This window comes from Macrosteles quadrilineatus, unplaced genomic scaffold (genome assembly GCF_028750875.1).
Source record: "Macrosteles quadrilineatus isolate MER2022 unplaced genomic scaffold, UCM_ALF_1.0 Scaffold_6__1_contigs__length_79288215, whole genome shotgun sequence".
NCBI classification, from domain to species: domain Eukaryota; kingdom Metazoa; phylum Arthropoda; class Insecta; order Hemiptera; family Cicadellidae; genus Macrosteles; species Macrosteles quadrilineatus.
This window is the reverse complement of record NW_026542599.1, coordinates 63,243,861-63,266,719: the sequence shown is the minus strand read 5'-3', so window position 1 is coordinate 63,266,719 and position 22,859 is coordinate 63,243,861. Positions and strand designations below refer to the sequence as shown.

The 22,859-nt window shown below is 37.0% G+C and overlaps 1 protein-coding gene and 1 long non-coding RNA gene across 2 annotated transcripts in view; one reads left to right on the top strand and one right to left on the bottom strand.

The window, feature by feature from the left end:
• LOC128997572 (tyrosine-protein kinase receptor torso-like) overlaps window positions 1–22,859 on the bottom strand; it is a 35,199-nt gene that overhangs the window by 9,916 nt on the left and 2,424 nt on the right. Inside the window, exons 3-13 of the mRNA XM_054423211.1 lie at window positions 22,542–22,665; window positions 22,242–22,343; window positions 21,319–21,395; window positions 11,002–11,173; window positions 9,089–9,264; window positions 7,456–7,591; window positions 7,062–7,219; window positions 4,786–4,981; window positions 1,741–1,913; window positions 1,016–1,106; window positions 342–422 (exon numbers count right to left, since the gene is read on the bottom strand). Coding sequence (XP_054279186.1) covers window positions 342–422; window positions 1,016–1,106; window positions 1,741–1,913; window positions 4,786–4,981; window positions 7,062–7,219; window positions 7,456–7,591; window positions 9,089–9,264; window positions 11,002–11,173; window positions 21,319–21,395; window positions 22,242–22,343; window positions 22,542–22,665 — 1,486 coding nt within the window. The remainder of the gene's footprint in view (window positions 1–341; window positions 423–1,015; window positions 1,107–1,740; window positions 1,914–4,785; window positions 4,982–7,061; window positions 7,220–7,455; window positions 7,592–9,088; window positions 9,265–11,001; window positions 11,174–21,318; window positions 21,396–22,241; window positions 22,344–22,541; window positions 22,666–22,859) is intronic.
• LOC128996202 (uncharacterized) lies at window positions 17,898–20,563 on the top strand. The gene is made up of 2 exons (XR_008491029.1): window positions 17,898–18,498; window positions 20,224–20,563. It is a non-coding gene; the product is annotated as an uncharacterized LOC128996202 (long non-coding RNA).

The window sequence follows — 22,859 nt, the reverse complement described above, 5'->3', positions numbered from 1 at the left end:
CTTTTTTTTAATGCTTAACCTACTGTATGTTGCAGCTGATTGACGTCAGCTGTTGAGCTGTTGTTTTAAAGGTAGGATCAAGTGGAGGGGATAGATTTCTATCCCTAAAACCGCCAATATTTTGTGAACAGGGTATAAAATAAACTTAACTGTAATAAGTTGTCAAATGTAAGTTTAGTCTTTAGCTTTACTAACAATGATTAAGATTTTTCTGGAAGTTGTTTTATAAAATTGTTTTGACACACACTAATTAACCTGGAATCTAAAAACAATTTTTTGTATATAAATTACATAAAAATCTAATCTATTCTTGACAGAACAAATTTGAAAAACATACTTACTGACATGAAAGTCATACAAGGCATTTGATACAACACCAGGAGAGCTGGTTCTGTCTAAGGTTATCGGTCTGGCATAACTCCCTGTAACAGTGGTACCGGTAAATGATTTGGTACAAGATGAGGAATTTCAAAGTGTTATTCAAATGTGCGTGCATAGTGATTAGTGATTATTCTATGAACTGTTGGTTGACAAATATGAAGGTACAAAATAAACTTTTGCTTGTAAACTCTTGTATACCAATTAAACTTACTTTTGACACAAAACAATACTTAAGTACAGTACAGTTGTAACAATAATTATTTTACAGTATTAAAATATTATTATTTTACAGTAGTAACAATAGTTATTGTTACTACTGTAAACTACAATTTCTCAGTCATTTTTAACTTTTCTCTCAGACATATTGACTAGCCACACTCTATACATGAAAACCTAAGTGGTCAGTACAACAGTTTCTCGGATTTTAAGCTCACAAATTAGGATTTTTTACCTTTCATATGAAGAAAGTGTGATTTTTGAGGTTAGAGTGCTGTAAAATGTATTCTTTACAAACACCATTATGAAGTGCAGTCCATTAAATGACTGCGGCACATTTTAAACTTCCAATAGCTACTTCCCAATATTTATCTTCTACTAAAATTTAAGTTGAGTCACACATAGCGCTCTGGCTTACCATTGCTTTGCACTGTAATGATATCAGCGTACTGAATATTCCCTACAGTGTACACTTCTGTAGGATTGTTCTCTGTCTGTTTCTTCCATTCCTAGTTTAAAAACAAACACTAGTTAAAATCAATAAAAATAAAAATGTATATAAATTCATTGCATAAATATGCATGCATAAATATTCATTGGTTATTTCATTTTGTTCAGGATTTGAACATGACTTGCTTATGAAGATTATATGAGTTTCCCTTTTGTCTTAGCTTGAATCAGACTGGTTGATTTATTGTGTGTCTTCGTACTTTGGTTTATTTTCACTACATACTAAAATGGGTATTTCTTCATTAGAGAGTTTGAGATGATACACTGTTCCATATAGTTTTGGTTGAAAAAATTTTAAAAAATATATATTTAACTATATGTAATATGTCTTCAAAATCTCAACCAAATCTACTTGGTAGAGAGATTATGTTTAGTTTAAATATTTTTCAACAACCTCCTTATTTCTGAAAAACGATGAAATATACTGGTTATAAACTTGTTTATTCCCTCATAATTTTTATTCCCCAAAAGTGTTACTCCTAAATAATTTTTCTCATCCTAGATGGCCATTATTGTAGAGTAACAATAATGGCCATTCATCAACACAAATTTCTTTATTTAAATCTCAACAAAATCATCAGCACTGATGCAGTTTTTATTTTCCGCCAAGCCCAAAGAAAAATACTGAATTACTTGTCTCAGATAATTCTGAAGGTCTCCCAGGGCGCAGAACTCCACAATGAGCAGCAGACGACAAGACTGAGTGCAACAGCCAATCAGAGAGACAATATGTTTGTGTCTTCCCACAGTCTTCATCACTGCTATCTCCTTCTGGAACTGACGGCTCTCCTCTGCTGTCGGGTTGGCTGGGGACATAGACAAAAGAATTAAATATAGACAGACAGCAGCGCTACAGTTAGCTTATATTCTGGCAACCACGGCTAAGAGTGTGCTAGTTCGGCGCACACTGCTCCAGCGTCAAGCGCTAGCAAGCGTTGCCATGACAAGTTGGTATTTGGAGCCAGGGTTGCCAACTTCTGGAAAATTCCCCGGAATCTGGGTGGTAGGAGTTTGTTCCGTTATTTATCTGTGTTTTAAAATATTCTGTAGATAAAAAAGGGGATTTTCTGTTAAAATTACGAAATTTCAGAATTTTGTACTTTACCCATATTGAAAAGTTGTTCTGTTACATAGGTAGCATTTTGTTTGGAAGTGTGGTTAGTGTTCGTAGCAGACGGTGAATCGACAACAGCAGCAAATCAACTAACACTGAGCACGATCTTACGGGCACATCTTTGATCCTTCTTTCAGTCTCTATTTAATTATTTTGTCTATGCTAAGACCAAGTAAAAACTGTTTTAATTCAAATTCTTAAACATGCTTTAGAGCGTTTTCAATTTAAAACCTTTTTGATGCAAAAAAAGTCAGTGATAATCTCTCATATAACACTTTTTGTTTAAAATTAGATGTTTAGATCTGAATACTTGAGCCATTCATCAGCACATTTTTGTTTTAATTACTGTTAGTAATTACTTGAATCCATGAATGTAATTTCAATTATCAACCAACTTATATAGTCTACATACAAATGCAAACTGAAAATTCCAAAAAAATATGTTAAGTTTAACTAATAACTATCATAACTCATTGGGAATCAAATTGTTCTACAAACTGCCCTCAGTACTGTACGGTAAAATGTTTGTATATCACCGTAATGTGTATTAAATAACGTCATTTTTGTAACCTGTATCAAATAACAAGAACATTGAGCCCAACCCTAGTAGCACAAATATATATTAAATACATATGAATAAATGTATTTAAAATCTATTTTATATATCTCAAGTGTGTATTAATGTCAATTTTATATAATATTTAAAATATATTAAATATATAAAAAATATGTTTTTGAATCTATTAAATATTTAAAAAATATGTTCCAATAATATATTTTAGTGAATAATATTTAAATAAAAAATTTATTTAATATCTCTTCCAAACATCCCATGGGGCCTAAACATAAAAACACAAAATAATAAAGATTTAGTATGAAAAACACAATTATCAGTTGAGTTAATTGATTAAATAGTTTATAAAAACAAATTTTGAAAAAATTACTGGATAAAATTTTTTCATCCCGGGTGGGTCTCGAACCTGGGTCCTCCAACTTATGAGCCTCCTACCTTACCTCTGAGCTACTTGTGACTGTTGTTAGCCTTAGTTTTCAAATGGTGAAAGAGTGGCCCTCAGTTGCAATGGTTGCAATACTTGAAATATTTTTGATACTACAGTATAATATGATTCTGTTAATATGTTTTGGCATCAAGTAGTTGAGTTGAATAGTGCTGTAGTGAATAGTGAGTAGTCTCCACGAATACAAATACAGTAAACTACAAAAATTAATTTAAGTACTATGACAAATATTATGTAATTTATGGCATATGTAAATCAAATAATTATTTTTAGAACGTCATCTACAACCGTAGTTAGTTTCTTAAAAGGTCGCCAGTCACTAGCACCCTTTTCTAGCCAATCATTCGAGATTTCTATGATCACATTCATTGTCACATATTGCAATAAAAAAAAAACCCCCATCAACGCTTTTTTCGTTTGACCCGAATGTAGCTGTCAAACATGTATACTGCCTCTTAACTATATGCTATTTTTTTCTTTACGTGTATGATAGAGTGACACCATTCAGAGTACTTATTATTATTAACTTAATTTTAACGCTTTCACAATAGCAATTATCATACAAAAAATGCATGTATAAATTGATAGACACTATGAAAAACAAAAAGGTGCAAATTATTTATTTGTTAATTATAAAAGATTATAGGATATATATTCTACAAATATAATATTATTTTATTAATAAAAAATATCTGACGTGTTTCAAAATATATTTATAAATAATTTAAATATGTAATAGTTTCAAAAATATTTTATATATATATTTAAAATATTCTCAACACATAATTTTTTTAAATATTTAATAGGAAAAATATACATATAAAATATGTATATTATAGATTCTATACTTGTTTTATCAATATATATTATGAATATATTTTATATATTCAAAACTTATATTTAATTTATATTTTGCATTGCTTTTTGGTAATATTTTAAATATATATTTGAATATATCAAACTATTATTAAAGATATATTATATTTATATTTTATTCGAGGTTCTATCAAATACAACTTTAAATATATAAAATATTTATAAAATACATATTTGTGCTACTAGGGAAGCACGAAATAATTGCAATGATATTAAGCATACCACGACACCAAAACCGAAACCAAATGTATACTTAATATCGTCGTAATTATTTTGTGTTTGGGCTCAATGTTCTTGTTATTTTACGCAGGTTACAAAAAAGGGGTTATTTAATACACTTTATGGTGAAAAAATAAAATTCTTCCAACTATGCATTGAGCCTAGTGGGTGACTCATGGTCAAAACCCAGAGCAGTCGAGCGAGGGCTAATTTAGGGGCTGGGACACCACCCGACCGTCCTAATCCCTCAGCCGCCACGAATCTTTGCGGAAGGTATAAGCCATCTTAAAATAAGGAGATGGCCTTTAATAAAAACAATCTAAACATCACAGCACTGATCAGATCACATATGATAAAGTTATAAATTAGCTGAAACTGTGACATCACGGCTCTTTAAGGCCATCTCACCAGAGACTAACCCAAGATAAGTAAAATATCACTGTTTCATACCTCGTAACATTTTGACTGCTACTTCCAGAGGAGCCCCTGAAGGTCTGCTGAGCAGGCCTTTATGTACAACACCGAAAGCACCTTCTCCAATCATGTCACAGATCAGCAAACTGTCCTTGGGAATCTCATATTCGTCCCCTTCAAAAGGTGGAACATCGCAACTATCTTCACTGCTTCTTGATGTCTTTTTCATTGGCTGAAATGTATCAATTTGGTATAAATTGACTCTGGGAAGATAAACATTTCCTTGATGTTACTAGTTATGCTTTGTGGTTTGCTTTAATTCAGTGTAAACTATAATTCCATAGGAAGGAGTTAAGTAACTATGTTACTGAAAATGAATATAGCCTACTGTGTGTAATTAATTATACTCATTTGAGCAGCAACAGGGGTAGTTTTTGTAATTTTTTATGTACACTACTATGCAATAACCTGTTTTGCTATATGTTTATCAACTTCGAAAATCCATCATTACATTTGTTTACCAAAGAAATCTTCTCCTTAAAACAGGTTTATACTCTCATATAGGTCCCAAATTCAGTACCTAGAAGGGTACATCAGGGGAAGAAAAGAACCCCCAAACCCCCCCTCCCCTTTTGGTGGTAGGGTGGTCAAGAAGGGCGGGGTAGGGTGGTCAAGAAGGGGGGGAAGGGTTCATCAGTAGGGTTATAAAAATTTCACAAACTCACAAAGAAGAGAGTTGAACGTGTTTTTGTTCGTGTTAAGAATATACATATTCATAAACTTCAACTGTTGTTGTTCCTAATCTGTCATTGAGTGAAAATTTTGAAACATACATTTTTATGTCCCTGGCCTTTTATTTCGTATTGAATATATAGTTTGACATGATGTGTTTTAATATTTTTTGGGATGGGGGCAACATGTTACACACAATTATTTGGCTTTAAATAGGTTCCAGGTATTTTTTTTTTTTTTTTTTTGTATTTATTAAAGTTTTGAAACTCACGACCGTCACGTGTCCCTAGGGTACATTTTGCAACGTTCATGCTGTTTTTAGAATAATTATTCATGCCGAAATATATAATATCATATTTTTATTACATCAATAGTTATTAAACTTACGAAAAAGGAGCATATGATAACTTTGTTTTCATTGTAAAATGACTACCATGACTAAATAATAGGTCTGTCCCTCGATTTGACGTCACTACCATTAGGGAAAAATTTGCAACTTTGGAGCACGACAGTGGCAAGCCTGGCGTCGATGGAGTCAGTTGGTTTTAGAGACTATCGGGGTGTACTTCAGGATTGTAGTGCCGGTCGTTTCAAGTTGAAAGGAGGAATTACAAGATTAATAAAGGCAAATTTGTGTTTGTTGTAATTTTGGTGTGTCCATGACCGTAAGTAGTCATTCGATGAAGTAGACATGGTGTTAATTTTTGTTTATAAGATATTTCAATTGCTAGTATAACCTAGAAGTCCACTTTGTATCCTCGAACATGAGGTGCAGGGCTACCGCCAGAACAGAGCCAAATAACACGTAATGTCACGACCAACGTTTCACGACCATCGCAGGTTTTTTTCACGACCAATCCAGCCTTATGGATTATACTGTGTTTGGTCGTGACAATAACTTAAATATCATTGTAAATTGAACAGTTTAGTTCAATTGAAACACATATTTTTATTATAACTAACAGTATAGTTTAAGGATTGTTTAGAAAGATTTAGATTATTCCGGACAATTCATGACCAAACCGCTTGTCCCTGACCATCACGTTTATGATTTCTATCATATACATTTCAAAAATTAAAATATCATCTTATTTCAATATTTTATACACAAAAGAAGCACACCTCTATAAAAGCATAAAGATTTTTCGGGTCTCAGGTAAGGTTTTTCGGAGTTATAAAAACTTAAAAAGATTTTTATTGGCTTTTTTCAATTTTTTGAGTTTTTTCATTTTTTTGTAGAAAGATCAAATATACCAAAAGCTTAGTGAGCCTTTTATTGAATAATGGCCCTAAAAGTAAATTAATTTATAGCAAAACATGGTTATAAAAATAATATTACGGTAACTATTTTTAATATTCAGTTTTATGTCCGTGATGGTCGTGACAAAATTTCTTGTTTTTCCATCAAAGATGCTCTATTAATAAAAAAAACCACAATAGATATTGCGTTACCATGGACATTTTATGAAACTTCAAATGTTAATGAAATAAAAAAATAATAAAAGTTTCAAAAAATGGAACAACAAGTTTTTAAAGTGCTTTTCCTGAAAACGTACGTTACAACATTTTCACTCCATTACCTTAACATGTTCGCTTCTTTTATTCATTATCTGTGTCTTTTGCCTGAAGAAAACAAATAACAGTGTGGCAAAAAGTATCAACAGAAAGCAGAAGATTGACAAAAGCCCAGCAATCCTGGCAGAGAAGACACCTTCCTTCACACTGTAGTGCCAAAACCCTGAAAAATCAACATGTGGTTAATAGTCAGACATTCTACATGTATAGTAGTCAGACCTGCTTTTAAGTTACAATTAGTTCATTTTGATTCTGTGAACTTATGAAACAACTTACATAACCCTTACCCATGTACTGATTGTTGCAGATGTCTGTAAGATGCATTGCTTCAACTTCACTAGCACCTGCTGGAGACTCAGCATACAACACAACAACACAAGCAACTAACATAACCCTTACCCATGTACTGGTTGTTGCAGATGTCTGTAAGATGCAATGCTTCAACTTCACTAGCACCTGCTGGAGACTCAGCATACAACGCCAGCAACACATCAGATAGCTGGTCTAGACTGGACAAAACCATTTCTGAGCAGTTCTGCAACAGAAATTATTGACTTTTGAATCATGAAGTGACATACCTCTATTTAGACACATTTATAAGAAACATATCGTACTGAAACTTAAGAGTATATACAGCTTTTGCAAGCCTTAGTTTCAGATGACTAACCTAGTGTATCGGTAACAAACATTAAATCTATAAGTATAAAAGAGGATGTTTGTATATATATTTGTTTGTTTGTTTGTTTGGGGGTGATAAACTCGGACACCGCTGAACCGATTGCCACGAAACTTGGTACATACGTGTAGAATGTCATGGAATAGGTTTATACACCATCAATTTCGTGATACGTCCAATCGGCTCCGCCCCAGTGGCTCTGGAGCTTCCCATGTTAACCTTATGAGAAATGGAATTAATGAATCTTAACAGCTGTTTCAATTAAACAAGTTGGTTCTGTTCTATGATGTTCAATAGCTTTAAAGTTAGAAGGATTGCCAACAGGGTGCAGCACTATTATTTCTTTTACATTTATGACAACTGCCAATTTGCAACCAAAAGGTGAGTGAGCGTAGCGAACGAACTTCAACCTGGAGGCGAGTTAGCGTAGCGAACGAGCTAACCTGAAGGCAAGTGAGCGTAGCGAACGAGCTAACCTTAAGGCAAGTGAGCGCAGCGAACGAGCTCCAATCTAAAGGTGAGTGAGCGTAGCGAACGAACTTCAACCAGGACGTGATTGAGCCATGCAAACGAGATCATCTTGAAAATTAAGAAGTTAAACGGGGCAAAGCCCGCGGGTTACAGCTAGTTTAATATAAATATCTAGCTTGGATGAACAGTTTCAGTTTCATAAAATCTACACATTTTAGGCAAGAAAGTCACATATTGTTCTATCTGCCTTATTTTTTGTATGTTCTTTGCCAGCTTAATTTGAAATAAGGAATGACAAACACTTTAAAGACAGGGATTGAATAATTTGAGGGATTTTGATTGGACCTTTTCTCCTTAAGTGTTGTTGTCCTCTATTTAAAAATGAATCTGGGGTGAAAACAAACATTTTTTAATAATTTATCATTATTTTATTGTTTCAGATGGGGATGTTCTATCTATGTGTGTATTTTAACCCAAATACAGTATGGGTGAAGGTGAAGGTGAAGGATAAGTGTAGAATGAAGTGTGTGCATTGTGTAGCTTTGTTACTATGGCCAGCTGTTTCATTAGTCAGGACCATTTATTAAAAGCCCAGTGATCAAGGACAGCTGATCCAGTTTTGAATCATCAAAAAACTACACACTTTTTCTCAGAATTGAACCAGAGACCTTTTGATTACTCGGCAAGCACTAACAACTGAGCACTCATGTACAATACTCCCTTAATCCTAGAAACAAGTGCTTGCCTACGAAACTGCATGTTGTAGAAGTTTAAACACAACGCACCTTATTCCATCCTAAGTTCATCCTTCACTCATAGAAAATACACTAGCTGCATGCTTATCCTAATTGGTAGATAATAAATTATAGTAGTGAAACATCTCACCCCACAGACAGTGTAAGAGACAGAGTGGTAATCAGTATCCTTGGGGTCGTACTGTGTTACGGTGAGGTTGTAGCTGTAAGGTATGTCTGCTGGAGGTTGCCACTGCACATGGAGCTCACAATCACCAGAGTCTGACAGATGGTCTTCAGCAGTCAGCTCAGTGGGAGCCTGAGGTCCTGGAACAGGAGTTGTTAGTGAAGTAAAATAAATCATATGAGACAAGATAACGCTGGTCGTCGTTAGTACCTATTAAATCTAAACAAAGCACTCATAGATTAGTAAAATATGATATTTGTCTTTTAAATCATTGGAGTACCTACATCCAGCTACGTCACCATGAATTCTACATTGAGAGTATGGCCATGCCTTGTGTATCAATCCTATGGTTTTAGCGCTTCCGTAATTGTAGACTTTGTATGTTTTTGATTGGGTAAAGCAGCGTTGAGTAAATCTTAAGTTGTTCATTAATCAGTCTTTCCTGTAGTAAGCACAGGTTGAAAGTAAAAAAATCATATACACCTTAGCATTGCATATTGGTTGGTATAACAAGTTGCCATTTTATTTCATCATCAGTGATCACTGGTAGCTACATCTTTAGTTTGCAGTTCTTTTAGAATGTCCTGTACAATAGTTGGATTTGTTTAGTGCTCTCATTGTTTTTCCGTGCATTTATTTCTGATTACATAACTCATTTTGAATAACAATTTTAATTTATGAACTCCTTAAGGAGTTCATAAATTAAAACTGAATTCTGATTAAAAGTGAATTCTGTAAATTACTAATCAAATCTCTGGTTGAACAATACAATCCACTGCAGTGTTTTGGGTTGAACCCTAGACAATATACGAAGTTTGTTTTTTAAGTAAGGGCCATTATTTTGTATTGCTATAGCTCCGTAGTTCGTGTGTACGCCAACATGAGACTACTCACAGCTCATTGGTATCATCTATAAACTGAATGGAACCATTTGCAGCTATGTAGATGATGTGTACCCTTCATGTGTTTAGAAAATTGATTTAACTATTACATCCATACCGTTGCATGCACATGCAAGATAAGGCCAGTCATAGGTTTTTTGACCATAAGAAACATATCCAATACTGACATTCATCGCCAGATGAATTACAGATGAATGTCCGTGAAAATCTTTTTCCGTTTAGTCTTCTGTGCAGTGCCGGATTTCGGGTACCTGTACTCAAGCGGCCCCCACCCCATCAAAATTCCGAGTGATCGTAGTAAAAGACTCGTGAATGACGTTAACTGTAAGATGCAAGGTTAACTGTAAGAAAGGACCTCGAGGTCCTAAGTTCGCCTTAACAAAAACGGATTTTGTCTGCCCTGGACCAAAATCTTGGGGACATCATCATCGACACCCGCAACCGCGGCAAAATCGTGAACATATCCTGTGAGCCGAAATCACAGGAACATCATCACTGTCACCAGTGATCGCGGCAAAATCGTGAACATTTCCTTTTGGCCACAATAACGGAGATATCATTATCGACACCTGCGACCAAGGCAAAATCTAACCTTAGGTGTCACCTAAGTGTCTAACCTTAGGCATTCACAGGCCATCTAACTTAGGGCCTCAGGGTATAACCTTATTCAGTCATCTAGCGATCAATGTCGGCATCGGATGTTTCTTGTAGTAAAATTATGTATCACTTACCTTTTCTCGCTTGCAACAACAGTTACAGTATTTAATCATGTAAAAAAATTTAAACACAAAAAACCTACGTCAGCTGCACATGGTTTCATTCTATTCACAAATGATGCCAGTAAGCGGCAAGGAGCCTCGTGTCAGCATAAACACAAACTACGAAGGTACGAAATAATAGGCCTTAAAAATGACCCTTGTATGTTTATTTGATCTCATTGTTATCTAGTACATTATCAGTCTAGTTGACACTCACTGCAGACTGTGAGGTTCCCAGGGTAGAAGTAGAGACAAGGAGGTACATCAAAGTAGAGCCACGTCACCTCACTCTCTTGCTCTAGGTCAGGGCCTGGTAGAGCTCGGACTCCAAACTTGTAACTGGTGCCCAGCTCTAGATTGGACACTAGGATGTGGTCCAAGGGTTCTGGCTATAACCAAGAGAAAGATAGACATGGGTTTTACATTCAGAATTTCAACTTACCAAAAAAACTTTTTAGCTGTATGATTTTTGTTGGGTGGACTAATCTGAATGAAAAATAGTTTATTCCAGCATACAAAACCCAAACAAGTTACACTATACAAAATTTAGAATAATTCACTGTCACTATAGCAGCAGTTACAAGGGAGGTAAGAATTAAGTTGGCAAGAGAGATGTCTTAACACGTTCGCTGCTGACCGTTAGATGCCGGGACGGCGCCAGGAGCTGAACTAACGCTCGCCGCTACGTAAACATTGCTGCTGATACACTGAATTACAGTAAAAACAACAGTAGTTGTACAGGATGGCAATGTTCTGCAATAAAACTGGTTTTGGACATAGTACTAAGTGATTCTGATAGATAGCAGCACTGCCCAGGTTGTAGTCGGTAAATTAGTGTCGCTATCTAGCAGGAAAGAGGTGGGACAATTAAAAGCCCTGTTCTATACGACCCTGGTGGTGATTTTGGGAAACTATATTTTTTATTGTCAGAAAAGTACGTCCCCACGAGCTGCAAATAAATATATAGGACGCTCGAGACGAGCTGGCTGATCCATGGTAACGTTAAACATCAATGAACGGTGACGTTCCGGAACGTTCCTAGCTCCTGGCGCCGTAGCCCGTTTGACATTCCAGAACGTCCGTAGCAGCGAACGTGTTAAGATCTAACAATCATCTTCTCAGCTCAAACCTTCAATCCTTGGTTGACAATATTGTCAGTGACTGTGAAATATTCTAACTTATATGTATAGTGTAAAGCTTGAGTTTTTGTGTTTCTTGAAGCATTGTGGACCCTCATCAAAACAAGTTTCTTAGTAAACATATAACACCGAAGAGGGACGGACACACAGAATAAGTTTCAGCTAAGTCATGAAGAAGTAACCTGAACGAACTTGGGTAGTTGAAGAAATCATACTCTTCTTTACTATACTTACTACTACCATAGACAAATAGAATTAAATGTATAACGACAGCAGTGCTGCGGTTAGCATATGTTCTGGCGTCTACTACTATGAGCGCCATGTAGTTACGTAGCGGGTGCGCCTTAACTACAAGGCACTCCCAGTGTTGGTCGCCAGAACTTATGCTAACTGCAGCACTGCTGTCGGACTATATTTAATTCTGTTTGTCTATGCTATTACAGACTACCCATGTAGAAATCTAATTCTGGCCCAGGTTCTGGCCAGTACTGGTACAGTACTGGCCAGTACTGCTACAGTACTGGCCAGTAATACCCAGGTTCTGTCCAGTACTGCCCAGGTTCTGGCCAGTACTGCCCAGGTTCTGGCCCAGTACTTCCCAGGTTCTGGCCAGTACTGCCCAGGTTCTGGCCAGTACTTCCCAGGTTCTGGCCAGTAATGTCCAGGTCCTGGCCAGTACTGGTTAGAACCTGGACCAGAACCGGCCAGTACTGGCCAGAACTCACCAGTACTGGCCAGAACTCACCAGTACTGGCCAGAACTTGCCAGTACTGGCCAGAACTTACCAGTAACTGGCTAGTACTTGTAGATTCTAGACCAATAATCAATCTTGACAGAGTACAGTATGTAAATAAAGGAACCGAGGTTAAGGTAATAAAATACAGATATTTGAAGTAAAAACTAGTCAATTAGTATTATGTTTTGCGGGGTGGCTGCACTGTGCACTGAGCCCTGAAGTGGGATGATTCGTCACGGCTCCTTCTTCTATGTCCAACAGCGATCGTAAGTGGTTCTTTATAATTACTGTCCACTTTTCTAGCGTAACGTTAGGTTACGACATTTTGGCGCAGTCGGTAATAAACCTTTTTATCATAGTTAGGGTAGTACGCGATAACAGTTGTTGTTTTAGTGCGTATTATAGTTGAGATGATTAAAAATGGCGAGTATTAGTGTTGGCAGGATTTCTGAATTTAATCCAAGTGAGGAGGACATTGTGCCCTATTTGTTGCGCCTGAAACATTTTTTCAAAGCGAACAATGTCAAGAAGGAAAACGAGGTGTCGGTTTTAATTACAGTTATTGGTCCCAGGGTTTTATCGGTCCTATCCGATTTATTATCACCGGTAGAGGTAGATTCTAAGACCTATGATGAACTTGCAGCGTTGTTGAAATTACATTATGCGCCCAAGAAGTTGGTTGTGGCGGAGCGATATGTATTCTACTCTCGTGTGCAAAAGCCGGGCGAAAGCATAGCGGAGTTTGTGGTTTCAATAAAACATTTGGCTAGTTCGTGCAAATTTGGTACCTTTTTGAAAGACGCTTTGAGGGACAAAGTGATTTCCGGCATTTCTAATGAAACTATCCGGCAGAAATTGTTGTCGGAGGAATTGGACTTTGACGAAGCTTATGCGTCAGCGCTCAGGCTGGAACAGGCCGAATCGCAGTCAAGCCTATTTGTGCAACCTCGTGGGGACATTGCGAAAATCAAGGTGAAAAGTCAAAATAGGCCTAAAACTTTCATACATAGGAGTAGTGAAAATCAAAATTCTAGAAACTCTTGCTGGAGGTGTGGTTCTGCGGGTCATTGGCCTAGTGCGTGTGCGTTCGCCAGTTGCAAGTGTCACGGTTGTCAGAGAGTAGGTCATCTCAAGAAAGTGTGTAAAGCCAAGAAATCTTCTAGTTTCCATGGTAAAAAGTCGACACCTAGGATGGGGGTCCATCAAGTGGAGGAAGAGGTAGGCCTAGGCCTAGAAGTTCCAATGGCAGAGATAGGTTTGTACAACCTTAAATCAGGATCAGACAACGGCTATAAGGTAGGCCTAGTGGCTAATGATGTATATTTAGAAATGATTCTAGATACAGGCAGTGCCTTGACTATATGTCCTTCTGAGATATTTTATGAAAAATTTTCTAACCTCAAACTTAGGCCAGCAAATGTGAAACTTACTACTTATTCAGGTCATGATGTACCTGTTCTGGGACAAGTGAATGTCAATGTTAAATATAATAATCAGCAGGCGAGTTTGCCTTTGACAGTAGTTAGTTTAGAAAGTAAGAGTCAGCCGATTCTGTTGGGGCGAAACTGGTTAGGCCAGTTGAGGTTAGATTGGCAAAATGTGTTTTCATGTAAAGCCACTGTGGATCACAGTTCTGATTTGGACATTGCTAAATTGAAGAGTAAATTTAAGTCAGTTTTTCAGCCTGGAACGGGCGAAATTAAGGGTGTTAAGGCTCATATTGTCTTAAAGGAGGGGACAGTCCCTAAGTTTTGTAAGGCGAGACCAGTGCCTTTTGCGTTAAGGGAGAAAGTTGAGAGTGAGTTGGACCGCATGGTTCAAGAGGATGTTGCGTACAGAGTTACTAATTCACAGTGGAGCACTCCACTTGTGGTTGTCCCTAAGCCTAATGGTGTTAGGCTTTGTGCCGATTATAAGATTACTCTTAATCAGTGTATTGAAATGGAACATTATCCGCTTCCACAGGCTCAAGATATTTTTGCAACTCTAGGCGGTTGCTCAGTTTTTAGCTGCCTTGATCTTTCAAATGCGTATCAGCAATTGGCGGTAGCGGATGAATCGCAACATCTGTTGACCCTAGCTACCCATAAGGGTCTGTATCGTTTAAAAAGGCTACCATATGGTTTGTCTTCAGCTCCTGCAATTTTTCAGTCAGCCATCGACCAAATTTTAACAGGTCTTCCAGGAACGGTGGCGTACTTAGATGACGTCTTAGTGGCGGCTCGCTCTAAGGAAGAGGGGCTTGCCCGTCTGGCGCAGGTGCTGCAACGCCTTGATGAGTTTGGTGTTCGAGTAAACCAACAAAAGTGTAAGTTTTTGCAATCTTCAATCGAGTATTTAGGACATGTGATTACTCGAGATGGTCTCCGTCCACAAGAAAGTTTGTTAACTGCGCTGCGTAAAGCGCCTGAGCCTAGTACTAAGGAAGAGTTACGAGCCTATATTGGTCTAATAAATTATTATCATGCATTTATACCTAACCTGTCTGCTAGAATAAGCTGTTTTTATGACTTATTACATAAGGATCATCCATGGGTGTGGTCGGAGGTGTGTTCTAAGACTTTTCAGGAGAGTAAATCATGGGTGTTGGACTCAAGTTTGTTAGTTCACTATGATGTTAAAAAGCCCATAGTTCTGACGTGTGATGCGAGTCCCAGAGGGGTGGCTGCTGTTCTATCTCATCTTATCGATGGTCAGGAAAGGCCAATTGCCTTCGCATCGAAAACGCTAAGTTCCAGTGAACGGAATTATTCTCAGTTACATCGGGAGGCTCTGGCTTTGATCTTTGGAGTCAAAAAGTTTCATAAGTATATATATGGAAGACACTGTATTCTACAGACTGATCATCAGCCGTTGACGGCTATTTTTGGCTCTAAAAAGGGCGTTCCTAGTATGGCGGCAGCTAGGCTGCAGAGATGGGCCTTGATTCTATCAGCATATGATTTGGAGGTTAGGTACCGGAAGGGAGTGGATGTCCCTCACGCTGATGCGTTGTCTAGGTTACCCTTAGCAGAAGCGGAACCTATAGAGCTGGATGCTAATTTTGTTTCACATGTAGATGTGTGTACAGAAGTGATGAACAATTTCTGTGTTGTCAAGGACATTGCACCTATTACTGCCTTGCATATAGGTAAAATGACGGATAAGGATCCGATTCTTTCGAAGGTCCGAGATTTTGTGATGTACGGCTGGACGAGCTCGGTTGAGCCAGAACTAGCTATTTTTCTAAGGAAGAAGGACGAGTTGTCCGTGGAACAAGGTTGTTTGCTGTGGGGTTCTCGTGTAGTGATTCCAAAGAAACTGTATTCATCTGTGCTTCAAATGTTGCATGATCAACACCCGGGAGTTACACGCATGAAGATGCTGGCGAGAAGTTATGTCTGGTGGCCAGGCATGGAGAAGTCGATTGAAGACGTGGTGGCCTCTTGTTCTGCGTGTCAGTTAACTAGGAATTCGGTACCTAAAGTACCGTTGCAGCAATGGCCTACAACATCAACTCGATGGCAGAGGATACACATTGACTTTGCGGAGGATCCAGAGTCGAGACAGCAACTTTTAGTTTTGATTGACACATACTCTAAATGGTTAGAGGTATTTATCATGAGTTCCATGAATTCTTCCAAGGTTATCGAGAAACTCCGTACCTTGTTTTCATCGTATGGATTGCCTGTTGAACTGGTGTCGGACAACGGAAGATCTTTTACTAGTCAAGAGTTCAAGACCTTTTTGCATAACAACAATGTGAAGTTCACATTAACTCCCCCGTATCATGCGGCTTCAAATGGATCTGCAGAGAGAAGTGTTCAGGAGGTCAAGAAAAACCTTTTGCGTCAAGTGATTGAGGAACATCAGCGTTCTCAGCGTACCACTCTTCAAATGAAATTAGATAATTTCTTGTTTGCGTACCGCAACACTCCAAATACAGTTACTGGCTTAACCCCTGCAGAAATGTTCCTGTCTTGGAAGCCTCGTACTCAGTTGGTTATGTTAAAACCCAATCTCCAGTCATCCATTGATCAAAAACACAGGGAACAAAAAGATGCAGCTGATAGGCTTAGGGGAAGAAGCAGATTTTTCTCAGAAGGTCAGGCAGTCTATGTCAAAACTGTCCGAAATGAAAAGATATCTTGGGTTCCGGGCAAAATAATTCTAAAGAGAAGTCCGGTCACCTATCTGGTGAGTGTTATTGGTGGAAAACCCCGATTTTGTCATGCGGATCACTTGAGAGCTCGGTATGCAGAAGAGGAGGAGATTTTTGTATCACCCAAGGACCCCGTTGTATCACCCCAAGTACCCAAGAATTCACCCCCGCCGGAGGATCGACCAACCAGTCCCATGATGATGTCACCTGTACCTAGGCCTACGACCAGTCCCAGGGAGAGCCTAGGGCAAGCCCAGCCTCAGCCAACTCCTGCGTCGCCGCTAGCACAGTGCAGCCCACCACCCTCGCTGAGGAAGTCTGCACGGACTGTGCGAAAGCCTCACAGGCTGGACTTGTAAAATTATTACTGAATAATGGGAAGAAGAAATTTTGGTTGCATTTTATTGAAAGTGAATTTATTTTATTTTGAAAGTTGAGTTAATTTTGAATTTATGATATTGACTTTTTTTTATGGGGAAGACGAGTGTAGTAGAAGTCATTATAGTTTCATATATGAACAGTTATAATTATTAGTAACGGAAGAGTTATTATGTTTTGCGGGGTGGCTGCACTGTGCACTGAGCCCTGAAGTGGGATGATTCGTCACGGCTCCTTCTTCTATGTCCAACAGCGATCGTAAGTGGTTCTTTATAATTACTGTCCACTTTTCTAGCGTAACGTTAGGTTACGACAATTAGTTAAACCTATATTTATTGAAAAATTAAGTTTAAAGCAAGACAAAATTTATAGGCCTACATGTTAAGATAATTTTCAAGGGTAAAAACTGTTACCATCAATAATATCGACTCAACTTGAACTCGCTCCCCCCCCCCACCATGGTTTTAAACCTCTCTGGATTTGGATCCAGTCCAGTTAGTCCAATTGAAGGTTTGGGTTTGGCAATGGCTTTGACCTTTGACCAATGAATACGAATACACAATTTAACGTTTTTTTAAGCTCAACGCATTGCCAACAAAAATCTAACACAAGAGGACAATAATTAAGACGAGGACAAGACAGAAGTGAGAAGAGCAAAGACGAAGGTAACTATTTTTTTTTTGTACGAGTTCCATTCCATTCCAAAATCAAATCCGATCCAATCCAACGTGACGCACGCCGGAGCGGAGCGGAGTTGTTACTAACTAACCTCAAATCTCAACCTGTCAGTTGGTCAGTTCAGTTTTGGTCTCGACATCTTTATTAACAGTTAATTTCTAACTAAGGTGTTCTTGTCTTAGTTATATCTTAATATTAATCGTAGAACAACGTTCTACCTAATTTGCTGTGAAAAATATCTATTCGTGTGGAATCAGAATGGATTATCGACAAAGAATCAGGTCGAACTTGGCAAACCATCAGGTTTATAGACAACTGAGTTCACAGGCCTCATTTTAGCAAAAAGTTGTAAGTAATGCACCACAGGTTTGCATAAGTGTCATATTATTAAGTTGTCATATTAAACTCATAATATGCCTTAATGTTGAGGTGGCTGTTAGGTTTAGTTTTTATGTGTCCAGTACCTAGTATAGGCCTAGGTAAACTTTAACTTAGGCCTACCTTATTCAGTGCAACAAAATAAACTAGCCTAGGCCTAGTTCCAATTTTAACGATTTTCTACTCATTGAAGTGTTAAATTTGGAGTTGTGAAGTATTTAGTCAGTATGTTACTTCATTATTTGATCTCACAAATTGTGTACGGTACGGTAAGTTTAGGCCTTAATAGCCTAGGCCTATGACTAGGCCTACAAGTAAAGCAAACCTTGATTGGATTTGTAAATTAATGATGAGATTCGATTGCAATTAAGTCAATTTTTAGTACCGGTAGCCTAACTTTTGTTCAGCGTAGGTTCCGTTTGGGGCTACATTTGGGTACAGTTTCCGATTGAAACTATCAAATGGAAAATATTGATTAATAATCGATTTTGAAATATATCTAGGCCTATTTTATAATTAAACTATCATGACCTAACCTAACCAACCAAACTTGCTGATGGTGAAAAAATCGCATGAAGGCTTACTAATCGAATCGATAGTTTCAATCAATATTAGCATAACCCAGTTAAGAAACTGTACCCGCCTACTTAACTTATGCCTAGATCAAAAGTAACTTAGGCTTAAACATCAAAATGCAAAACTACCTAATGAATAAGTTAGAGCCTACACAAAAACATTGTTTTTCATTTGAATGGGCGGCTATTTTTATTCACAGATTGTTTCGTTAAGTAAGTTATCTTAGGCCGGACTAACTTAACTTAACTTGATGTTTGGTTATGTTTGCTGTTGTATTTTATAATAAGAAGCCTACTAAGTTAGCCCTGATTATGTAAATAATATGATAAATAGGTCTTAGCTTAAGTGCTAAGGTAGGCCTAAGGCAGAGAACCCATTATGGGTTACATTAACGGATTAAATATTAAAATAGTCTACTTCGATATAACTTAGGCCTAACTATCGACATACATAATACATAATACATGTTTCAATCGATATAAATATTGAATTTCAATATTGATTTTCGTTTACAGTAAGTTATGGCGTTTAGGTTAGGTTACCTACCTAGTTTAGTTTATGAAACTTATTAAAAAACTATATGAATAGGCCTACAAATTGATGTCTTTGTGATTGTAATCTGTTAAACAAACCAAAGTAATATCAACTCTAATACCTACCAACAATTTTACTTTGATTGCTACTATCATAAACTAAACTAAAACAACCTAACCGCCGCAGAATGTGTGGAAAAAGTCTTCTTGAAACAACAATATTGATACAATTGTTACAATGGATATTTACATGAAAGCAAACTCATCCGATACAATATAACTACAGAATATAGTAGGTTCTCTACGGAACTGCACCCTTGGAAGTGCCAACATGAAAAAAGTACGGTAACAAGAAAGATAGGCTATAACATTTTTTTTTGAGTCTTTTTATTTTAAGTCCCTATAACTGAGTATTTAAGTAGGCCTACCTATTTAACTTTATTTATGGCCTTTGAAATGATTTTTCATTATACTTATATAAGTAACGTAGCCTATTACAGTAAAATTTTAAGATGGCCGCTTAAGTTAAACCTGAATTGGGATAAAACTAGATTACCTATTAGGTCCTATATTGATTCTAAATTGTGTAGGCCTATTGCCAGGTTATTTTACAAAATCAAGTTTTAATTCAATTATTGAGATATGTACAATCTCATTTCAATTCAGTATAAATATAGCCTAGCCCGCATTAAGAACTGTGCAGCTTATGCGGCTATACATTAAAAATAATGGAGTTGTTCAAGTCTGCACATGTACATTGAAAGCGAATTAGCCCAAACTTAAAGACAACCCAACATAAAGGCCAAGCTGAGCTCTGGAGATACTTAAATATACTTACATCAGCTCACCATTTTTTATAGTTGTAACTTGTCTGTTTCAGGTAAAAAAACTTTATGACAACTACTGTACTACATTTATATTCTAAAGACCATTGTGTTAATACTATAAATCTGACATTATTAATTTGATTAATAATTATAACCCCGACAAATTAGATTCATTGGATATTTTGATTGTTTAATTTTTTACATTTTCAATATAAAATTAAATTTAGTATTGTAGGGTATTATCAATAGTATTCTTTTTGGTGATTTTACTTTTTCATACAACTTTTATTGTAATTTTGCAAAAAAATAATTTATTACCTAACCTTGATTTTTGTTAACATAATTTGTATTTTAGCATATGTAATTTTCAAATACAAATTGTTTATTGCTAAAGGTGTCTTATTAATTCATCTTCCATATTGGTTCAATTCTCACTATTGTATGATCCAGATACTGGTCCAGTATTGGCCAGGTTCTGGCCCAGTACTGCCCAGGTTCTGGTCCAGTAATGCCCAGGTTCTGGTCCAGTCCTTCCCAGGTTCTGGCCCAGTACTACCCAGGTTCTGGCCCAGTACTGCCCAGGTTCTGGCCCAGTACTGCCCAGGTTCTGGCCCAGTACTGCCCAGGTTCTGGCCAGTACTGCCCAGGTTCTGGCCCAGTACTTCCCAGGTTCTGGCCCAGTACTTCCCAGGTTCTGGCCAGTACTGGCCAGTTCTTGCCAATTTTGGAAGTGCCCAGAACCTGGGCCAGAAAATTTTTTTACTGGCCCAGAAAATTTTTTTCCACATGGGTATCTAAAACAATCTGATTGCAAATAATTGATATAAAAAAGCCTGTGCAAAGAAGATAAATACAGGTAGGGCCTGAGCGTAGGATCTGAAACTATAGTGGCACTTAAGATGCACCTTATATTTGAATAGCTGAAAAATCCCTTTTAAATTGTTTTAACAATTTGTGAATCATTCAGAAGTAACAAGATGAATGAAAACATATTACACCTATTATTTATGAATATTTCAGTCTAATTGCAAACTATGAGATTGAAATGGTTTTAATGAAACAAAAAATTATTGGAAAGTTTCAAACTAGATCACAGATGAACACAAAAAAATAGAAGCTGAAGATTGGATGAGACAATGTTTTCTTACATATTTGACTTGAGACATGTTCGCATGAGAGATGGCAGCAGTTTTCCACAGAACCAGTCCATAGTGACATGGGAAACCTGTGGTACAAACAAAGTATCTTTTTAATTTTTAGCCTATCAATAACATCCAAAAAACCAACGATTTGTAAAGCCGTAGCATATGGTTGGTACCTTAGTGAAAAAAACAAAGATTTTTACATTCTGCTTTATTGTGCATAAATACAGGATTTTCATAAAATAATGGTGGGGTTTAACTGTCTGTAAAACAAGTTATAAGACCATTATAAGATTAAACCCCTGTACAATCTAATCACAGAATATGACTCATACTTGAGAGGATAATCTATTCCCCACATCTTTACCAGCTACGATAGGGGTTGTGGTTGGCTATAATTATTATAATGGGAAGAAGTAATGAACGGGTGATGGATTTGAACCAGCTTGCTTGGTGGAACCAGGACCTTGTAGGAGACCCATGACCCATGTGTGTTTTTGTAAAATGTTTTTTATAATGCAATATATTACGTACGTTGATTATACTTCTCCGTTTGCTGATTGTGAGGGTAAAGCTAATTCTACATTTACAGTACGGAGTAAGAGACTGCATGCCCACTTTGAGCACAGAAAACGTACTACTATAACCCAGAATGCCAACCGCATGGTAAAAAGCATTAAGAGTTTTGAGAGAGCTTTGCCTGTCAATCCGTAGGCAGCGCCACCAGCGTTGCTATGCTGAGTGCATGTCAACGCTAGTGGCGCTGCCTATAGATTGACAGGCAAAGCTCTCTCAAACCGCTTAATGCTTTTTACCATGCGGTTGGCATTCTGGGTTATAGTAGTACGTTTTCTGTGCTTTGAGGTACATCAGCGCAGAGAAAGATTGCATCCCTTAAGTCTGCATGTTGACAGTAAATAGAGACTCACCCGGCGCAAAGCTCCACGAGAGTTCGGCAGATGCTGAAGCAGGGGAATCAGCCCAGACATCTTGCAGCTGTACGACATCTACTGGTGTCAGCACTACACCTTCTGATGGGCAAACAACATCACCCATAGCAGTGCATTACAAAGAATTAATAAATTATTAGCAATAAAAAATAAAATCAAACATGTTTTTGGACAGAGAAGTTTCTGAAATCAAATATTTTAAATTATTTTGTTCTATAGTGAATGTATTGGTAAATAAAAGGGTACTTATTATAAGCACTTTGTTACATGAAAAATTACCTGGAAGTGTTCTAAACTGATGTGATATTTCCTCTTCAGTATGATGATCCAAAATTATTTTCAGAGTAATTCTATACTCACTATTTGACTTGAGACCATCCAACAAAAAGGAACATTTGTCCATCTGTAACAGCACAAGATCAATTTTATTAGCGTTTAAAATGTCAAACACAATCATTTATCTTAAAAAAATAAGTTAAACAAAAATTAGTTGGACCAAATACCTCGTCTTTCACAATAAAATTACAGTTTCAGTTTCTATTCATGTTATATCCCAATCAATGGTATTCGGTATTTCTTTGGCGTTAATCAGTTATT